General features: G+C 41.8%; 1 protein-coding gene across 1 annotated transcript; it reads left to right on the plus strand.

Moving 5' to 3' along the window:
• The first annotated feature begins 3,105 nt into the window (after positions 1-3,105).
• On the plus strand, positions 3,106-6,900 carry SLC24A2 (solute carrier family 24 member 2). The gene is made up of 2 exons (XM_019668207.1): positions 3,106-3,896; positions 5,750-6,900. Exon 2 carries the CDS (start codon positions 5,905-5,907, stop codon positions 6,898-6,900), a length of 996 nt encoding a protein of 331 aa, XP_019523752.1. The 5' UTR covers positions 3,106-3,896; positions 5,750-5,904.
• The last annotated feature ends 2,111 nt before the right edge of the window (positions 6,901-9,011 follow it).

The raw sequence follows: 9,011 nt of genomic DNA on the forward strand, positions 1-9,011 counted from the left end.
GGTGGCAGCCTGCCAAGAATGGTCTCTCTGTTTGTTTCAGTACCATGGGACTTAAGAATGCAAGGCCCCTAGCCACCAGAGCCAGGCAATCGAGGGCATCCATCGCCTGGGCAGCAGCTGTAAGGAATGGGGCACCAAAAGGTATGTAAAAGCTCCCCTTAAGGAAATGCTGGCACTCTGGAGTGAGGCAGAGGGGGATAGCACCTGCCAGGAAAGGAAAAAGGAAAAAAGAAAGAGAAAATAAAAAGCCGGGAGTTTAAGAATAAAAGATGGCACTGTAGGCTGGAGTAAGGCAGAGGGAGAGCCCAAAGGTGGCACCCGCCAGTCTCTGTCCCTGAGAGCACCCCAGCAGGCCCCAAAACCTGTGTCAATCAGATTCCTGCCCCTCCAGCCAAAGCTCCAAGACAAGCAAACGGGGCCTCTCCCACACAAGCTCCAGGGGCGCCTCCATCGGTGCTTCTGCCCTGGGCCCTGAGGCGGATGAGTTTCAGTGGGACTCCTTTAAGAACTGTTTCTCCTATCCTTATAGCTTGTGGGTCTGGTGTGTGCAAGCCTGGTTGGTTTTCAAAGCTAAATGTTTTAGGGGCTCCTCTCTCAGCTGTTGGTTTTAAAAGTTGGAAGTGCCCAATGTGGGTCTCAAACCCTTAGCTCCTCAGGGAGAAGCTCTGGGTTTTGAGTTTCTTGCTAACTGTGGGTGGCTGTACCAAGGATGGGGCTTATGACGATTGTGTCCCAGCCCCTCCTACCTGATGGGTATGTAGGAGTTGCTCAGCCAGTGTTTTGGTGTTTTTCAGAGAAAGTTTTTCTATCTACAACTGTAGATTTGGTGTTTTGGGGGGACAGGTGAGTTCAGGATATCTTACATCACCATCTTGAGTGGGAACCTGGTTCCTTTTTCCCTTTGGAAGTTTTATATTCAAAATCCTTTATTAGCTTAAGTATGACTCCATTCTTTTTAAAATTCGTTATTATTTTTTAAAAGGCTCCTCTTCTGAATTACAAAAAGAGCTCAACATTTTTATCTGGTAATTATCAATGACCTCATACAGTTAATAGAAAGGTAAATATGATGCTAATGTTTATACATATGCAGGTATCTAAAAATAAAGAGTTGGCTCTTTAATAATAATTTATACAGAGAAACCCATTGATTACTTAAATCTCTTAGCAAAGGACTTGGCCAAGGCTATTTGGTAACTTATCATTTGGTGATAGTAAATTTTCTTATGAAGCTCCCTTTTTCTTCATGACTAGGTAATAAAGACTGTGCATCTGGGAGACCTACAGGTGTTGTTGAATTCAATTGCTTTCATGTTGTACGACTTAGACAAATGATAGGCCATGCTTTTCTCCATTGCTATGATGATAGCAGTTTTAGCCTTATCAACTGTCAAGGCAGTTGAGTGCCAAGTTCAGCTGCCAGTCTTCAATCCAATGTGGATCTCATTGAGATGCTATGGAACTGTATGTCAAAAACTACTAGTTGTTCACCTAGCAACAGTGACCAATCAATTGAATTGCTTTAGAATCATTATGAACTTGTAGATATAATCACACTTGATGTATTTGAAACAACTGCAATTCTCAATTTTTGATGTTAAAATTAACCCATCCTTGCCTAGTGGGAACCTATTTGAATTGGTTTCTTAGTCTTTTTGACACAGCCCTAGTCATTTTTGATACCTTCTTTGCTTTTTGTCAATGTTTATAGATAAAATGATAGAATGTCCAGGATTTGCTTTAAAATGATGGCATGGGAAAAAGGGACATTAAATGAAATACAATTGACCATGAGTTGATAATTGCTCAAGCTGGGTGATGGCCCCACGGAGTTTCATTATACTATTCTCTTACATTTGTATGTGTCTGAAATTTTCCAAAATGAAAAGTAAAGATAAAAAATGTTCAGCCTATGTCTTCCAAAAGAGGACTTTGAGATTTTTCTTCCCCCTATATCCCTGAGTCTATTTCTGTTTTGTTTGTCCATTTATTCTGTTCTTTAGATTCCACATATAAGTGAAATCATATGTTATTTGTCTTTCTCTGTCTGACTTATTTCATTTAGCATAATATTCTTTAGGCCCATCCATGTCGTTGCAAATGGTAAAATTTCATTCTTCTTTATGGCCGAGTAATACTTCATTGTATAAATATACCACAGTTTCTTTGGGGATGGGGGAGAAGGTAAAGGGATTAAAAAGTACAAATTAGTAGTCACAATATAGCTACAAGGATATGAAGTATAGTTTGGGGAATATAATCATTAATGTTGTAAAGATTTTGTAAGGGGGTCAGATGGGCACTGGTCCTATTAGGGAGACCACTTCATGGACAGTGTAGATGCCTGACCACTGCACTGTACACCTGAAGCTGAAGCTGAATAATACTGAATGTCTACTATAATCAAATATATATATATATATATACACAAATATACATATATATGTATGTATATAGTCACGAGATGTGGAGTACAGCATAAGGAATAGAGTCAGTGGAACTGTAACAGCTATATATGATGTCAGAGGGGTAGTAGATCGGGGGAGAGGGGTTATCACTTTGTGAGGGGTATAAATATCTAACTATTACATTGTTTTGTACACCTGAAACTAATAAAATAATAATAATAATAATAATAATAATGATAATAATAATCCTTTAGAAAAAAAAGAGGACCTTTAAATCCTTGGCATGACAATAGCCTTAAATGGCTGGCTCTTATGGGAGAAAAGGAGATTTCTAAGTTCCCAAAGCTTCTCTTGATGTATCAAGTGTGAGTGTAGAGATTTGAGTATAGGGTTTTACTCAAAGTCAGAGGTCATGAGCCACGTTCCTCCCAGTCCCAGGAAGGCATGAGAAAAACCCCTTTAAGTGATTTAAACAAAACAAAACAAACAAACAAAAAAAACCCCTCTAAGAGGAAAACAGGAGGTGGGTGGAGAGGAAGGAAAATGGAAAACCTTTGCTGAACGCCCCAAAGGTCTCTCATGGTGGGTACCTCTTGGAAGTTTGGGTGGTGATCACAGGGCTGGGTAAAAGGGGCTTCCCTCGGGTACCAGTTTGTCTTGTCTTCTCCCACTTGTGGTTCCAGATCCTTGCCTCCAATCCCCAAAAAGTCTGACTCATTTTCTTGGGGTCAAGGGGCTCTTGCTTTCCAGACAGCAGGAAAGAACACCGGGCTGAGAGTCCCGAGGTCAGCATATGAACCCTTTCTGTGACTGAAAATGCCACTGTGTCTTGGGTCTCAGTTTCATCACTCATGAAAAAACAAAAGGTCAGCTTGCAAGTCTAAAGACCCTTCAGTGTCCCAACCATCCAACCCCGAGACACCAGGAACAAACAGCCCTGCAGGCCTTCGTGCCTTTTCACTGAACACCTTTTCCACCTTTACACATTACATCACCTCCTAAAGAAATATGTGACTATTGTCACTTTTTGCAGATAATTGGAGAGGAGGTGCCCAGGATAGATGACACCGAAGTTGGCAGCACTCTCAGGCTTTGGGAATCAGGCGCGTCACCGACCTGTACGATATCTCCTCTCTGTCCTTGCTCTCCTTAAAACACTGACCCGGGGCCCCACTGCGGAGAAATCTCCTAAGAGACGGCTGTCGGCGTCGCCTCTGCGCCCAAGAGGCGTGGAGCAAAGGGCGCGGGAGCTGAGCGCTGCGGCCACGCTCCCCGCGCAGAGCCGGGAGGGAGGGGCCGGAGGGGGCCGGGCAGCACCATAGGCGGCGCGCAGGGTTCGCCGCGGCTCAGTCTCCTCTCGAGCCCAACCCTGGCCGGCGAGAGCGGTGGTGAGCGTGAGCCGGAGCCCGAGCCTCAGGTCCAGGAGGCGAAGGGCCGGAGAAGGCTGTGGACCGAAGCGCGGTGTGCGCGTCCTCCTGGCGGATTCCGGTAAGTGCCGGCGGCTGAGCCTCTGCCAGCCGCCAGGCTTGGTGGCTGCTTGGGTTGTCGTCCCCGGATCCTGGTTGTGCGCATCCCGCTGCTGCGCCGCAGGCTCACAGGTGGCTCTGTGGTGGACATGGGTGCCTCAGGCCCCGCAAGGAGTTAGCCAACTCTCGGTTCCCGGGCGCAGTTTCCGAGCCCCCCGCTTCTCCCAACACAATCGCCCTTGCTTCCGGCGTCGGGTGGAGGGCGCGCAGAGGGGCGCTCCCCTTCCTCACCCACCCACCCACAAAGGATTCGGGGAGATGCGGCCCAAGCGCCTCCCCTAGCTGCATCCCAGCTCCTGGCTCGCTAATGGAGCGTATGTCCTATAGTTTTATTTTCCTATTAACCCACTAGGGAAAGTTTGGGACCAGACGAGGCAAAGTTGGGGCGCGGCTGGGGGTACACTTAGCCGGCGGAGGCCGCTGCCATGGAGCGGAGCGGTGGGTTTGCAGGTCGAGCCCAGCTCGGGCTGGAGCTGATAATGTACCCTGGGAGTTGAGTCCGTCTCTGCCGGTTGCCCCGGCCCAGCAGTGTGACAATCCCCGGAGAGCTGTGAGTCGCTTAATCATTAGTGCTAAGTGTAGACAAATGCCATCCAGTCGGGAATCTCAGTGACTGGTTGGGTTTATCTCGGAAGTAAGCAGCATCTCAGCCTGCTTTGACTTGTGCTCCTGCTCTGCAAACCTGACCTACAGCTGATCTCAGTGTTTAAGTGGCATGTGTTTACTTAGCTTATTTTACACCTGAGATGATCTCAGAGCATGTCTGTAAAATGAAGTCGTTGACATAGAAAAAAAGAACAAAAATAGTGTTTTAAAAGAAAGTTAAAAAGAGGAACCTTCAGATTATCAACTGTCGTGTCTGGATATTTTGCCCATCTCCTCTGTGAGATAGAGAATGAAAACTGCTTGCATATCTAACCTTCTAGAAGAGTCAGTGTTGAGGCTATTTGGGACAGATTTTGTGGACAGAGGTGTTGGTTTAATTTGCATATTGTTTAAGAAGTACACACTTGGTCTCTTGAAACACCTACTTATTAGGAGTTGTTTACTGAACTGTCTATTTTAATTGACTAAAGGTTGTTTTTAAAAATGAGCTTCAGCTGAAAGCAATGTCTAGATGTTCAGGGAAGAGAATTTGTTCATGTCGCAACAACATTCTTTTTTAAACTTAAATTTTTCAAGGGCTATTTTTCTGCATATAATATAGGAAAAGCTTTTCGTGGAAAATAAGATCCTGAGATCTTTCTGTGTTCAGAAAAAGAGTGATACCTCCTCCAACACTCAACCCTTTCCAAATGATAGATTAAATCAGAAAAGTGTGCCTGCATCTGGAATTATATAATTGGACTAAAAGAAAACACAGTGGATAATTGTTGGTTGTCAAGTATATAGAATAGTTCTAAAAGAAGTGGTATCTTTAGCACTGGGAGGTTATTTGCTACATGATTTAAGATGGGATAAACTGATAGATTTCCATCTGTAAAATTTTTATACTTACATACATCTACACCTAATATGGGATTTACTGAAATGTTTGAATTTGAACATACATTCTCATAAGTAGGTGCCTACGATGTGCCACATCCTACTCTTAGTGCTTCATGTGTTTTAACTGTTCTTCAAAGCATCCTTGGTGCTAGGTGCTGTAATTGTCCTGATTTTTTGAAAAAGGGAAAGTGAGGCACAGAAGAGCTAAGTTAGTTACTCAAAGTCACATAGCTACACGATAGAACTTTATCATATCTACAAAGTTCTTTTTGTAAAAAAGACATGTGATCTTATGATTTACTTATCCTTGTTTTTATTTTTTTTAAGCATAAATGTCGAAAATATTTCCTGTGGAGCATAAGAACCCCTGATTGTGGAAGTGCCTCACAAGCACCATTAACTATAAAGTGAGGCCAAGTATGCAAGACCCATCTGGTTGAGTTTACAATTTGAAGACTACTATATCCATCAGAAGACCCAGGATGCATCTGCACCAAAGCACCACCATCACTTTCTTTGAGAAATGGTGTTCAGATAAGTCACCATCTGGCTGCAGGAGACATTATAATGTCAGGAAAAAACTAAAGTTAATTCGAATCTTAGGCATTTTCATGGGTCTGGTAGCCATTTGCACTGTCCCATTTTCAATCAGTGCCTTTTCTGAGACAGAAACCCAGAGCACAAGAAAGGCCAGTGGGGCAGGTGGCGCTAAGGTAGCACACGGTTACCCTCAGAGGACTCTCTTAGATTTAAATGACAAGATTCGGGATTACACTCCACAGCCACCTCTTTCTCAGGAAGGCAAATCTGAGAACAGTACAGCTCATCCCCAAGGAGACTACCCAAGAGACATCTTTTCCCTCGAGGAGCGAAGAAAAGGTGCCATTGTTCTGCATGTCATTGGAATGATCTACATGTTCATAGCCTTAGCCATTGTCTGTGATGAGTTCTTTGTTCCTTCTTTGACTGTCATCACTGAAAAACTGGGCATCTCTGATGATGTGGCTGGAGCCACTTTTATGGCTGCCGGGGGCTCAGCCCCTGAACTTTTCACATCTCTCATAGGGGTGTTTATTGCTCACAGCAATGTTGGCATAGGCACAATTGTGGGCTCAGCAGTGTTCAATATCCTCTTTGTTATTGGCATGTGTGCTCTGTTTTCTAGAGAAATCTTGAACCTGACATGGTGGCCACTCTTCCGGGATGTGTCCTTCTACATTGTTGACTTGATCATGCTGATCATCTTTTTCCTGGATAATGTCATCATGTGGTGGGAAAGCTTGCTTCTCTTAACAGCTTATTTTGCCTATGTGATTTTCATGAAATTCAACGTTCAAGTCGAAAAATGTGTGAAGCAAATGATCAACCGCAATAAAGTCGTCAAGGTGACAGCACCAGAGGCCCAAGCAAAGGTTGGTGGCAATGATTATTTATTTAATGTTCTTCTTGACTGTAGTTCTGAATTACTATGTTTTTGAGATCTGCCATTGTTTTTAATGTGATTGTGTTTGGGGCTGTAATGGATAGTAGGTTGCTTTCTGTGGTTCTCTTATAGCCAGGCTAACATGACAGTGGTGGTGGGGGGGGGAAATGTGGGACTATTCTTGCGAATGTCTAGTAAGTTCTCAAGCTACTTGCTTCCGAGTAAAATATTTGTAAATATAGGTTACATAAATATCCCAGAGCAGACTCAGCAAACAAAATAATTTGTCTCTTACTTCCTGAAAGTAGGCATAATGATTTTATGTGCAATTTCATTTTCATGGGAAAGTGTTTGTGTGACTAGCAAGTTTCAGGGCTTTTTCTTTTTAAATGGGCATGTAACAACTATCATGAACCATTTCTTTAAAGATGCTTAGGGAAGAAAGTTTGTTTATGTCATCAGAGCTATACCTTTAAGTCCTCAGCCTCAGGCCTAGCAGGACTGGCCATTAGAGTGGGTCATGGCCATTCTCCTTGATCTACACAGTAGGTAATGCTTTAGGTCACTGGCCAGGAACTGAATGGAATCCATTAAAGACTTATTGGCAAGCCCTGCCTTTGTAGCTCGATGACGCATTTTGCATGCTGTGGTAAACATGACCCAAAATATCTTTACTGTAGAAGTTCAGGGAATTTTAATGACAATAGTGGCCATCCTACTACTTAGATGGTGAGAAAATTGGTAGAGAGCTTAGAAGAGAAATTGATCTGCAAAATGTAAATTATTTTTTAAAAATAACGGGTAAGCAACATCAATAAAATTTTTTCTTAAGCATAGTAATGCAGTTCTGATTTATATCCAAATATTGGAATGTTATCTCTGAATGTGATTTTAAACAGAAAACCAAATACATATGCAGACTTTATACTAGCATCTGGGAAAATTCTCATGTATGCAAAAAACAGATGTTGAGTGGAGGGTGAGATATTTTTTCCAGAATGAAAAGAAAAAAATTATATTAATTTAGTATAATTCCTTTATGGTCAAGCTTGATGACCAACCATCATTTTTGTAACAGCCATGAAATAGAAGCAAAGTGCAGAAAAAAACCCACCAATAATACTTTTATTTACTACATGCAAAAGAGTACTGTTTTGTATTGTGTTTTTTCTAACATTTCACTCAGTGTATGTTTATTTGTTAGAAACCGTAGTACAAAAACAATCACTTATGTGCAAATAGGGTATTCAGATGTCATAATTGAGTATATATCCTTGAGGGCATAAGACAGGCATCACTGAAGCCCTCTTCGTGCTGATTTTGTATCCAAAAGGATGACCCCTCAAGCTCTCTCCTCAAGCCTGACTGCTGGCTGGTTTGAGTGGATTGTGTTAATTGTCTATGTGCTTATTTCAATTAGAATACTGAACGATTGCCAAAAGAAAGGCATATTTTTTAGAAGCAAGGAAGTGATTTGGGATCTTATAAATATCCTGGGCACATCAAGGGTAAAAAGTCTTTTTGAGAACTCAACACTTTTTTGTTTTGTTACCCCACAGTGGAACTTCATTAACTTAGACACAGACTCAGCTAAGGTTATGTTGGTAACATTTATGAAAAAGGAATTTGCAGAGCAATCCAATGCTGTATGTAAGGTTGCAGGGGGATTTTGTATTCTGATTGGGGGAGAGGGAGCTGGTTTCATGCACCGGGGAATAACTTTTTAAATACAATTTATAGAGTATTTAATCAATCGTAAGCCATTCATTAAAGTAGCTCTAACAGGATTTTTACCTACTATATCAGATGACTGTCATGTCATTTTTATGATCATTTAAAAGTCAGCAACTTAGGCTGACATTCCTTAATAGTTGCTATTCAAATACATACACTTGTGCTATATTTAATAATGTGCATATTTAAATTTGGAAATTCTGGATTTACGTAATTCAAAAAGGAAGAAGATTATATTCATGACTATTTCTCCTGTTTTTTATTTTCCCCCACAATGTGTTCATTGTATTATTTTCCTTTTAGCACCAAATGGCTTTAATTTATCCCTTTGAATTATTATTATTTCTTTTGGTATTCAACAACTATATTGAACTGTAAATATCATGGGGACAAAATTTTTTAACATAGCTATGTCTTGTTTGGTTTTCCTCA

The sequence above is a fragment of the Hipposideros armiger genome, unplaced genomic scaffold, assembly GCF_001890085.2.
Source record: "Hipposideros armiger isolate ML-2016 unplaced genomic scaffold, ASM189008v1 scaffold_520, whole genome shotgun sequence".
Lineage (NCBI taxonomy): Eukaryota > Metazoa > Chordata > Mammalia > Chiroptera > Hipposideridae > Hipposideros > Hipposideros armiger.

Coding starts and splice junctions, on each gene's coding strand:
- SLC24A2 (XM_019668207.1), top strand. CDS start 5,905: ATGCATCTGCACCAAAGCACCACCATCACTTTCTTTGAGAAATGGTGT.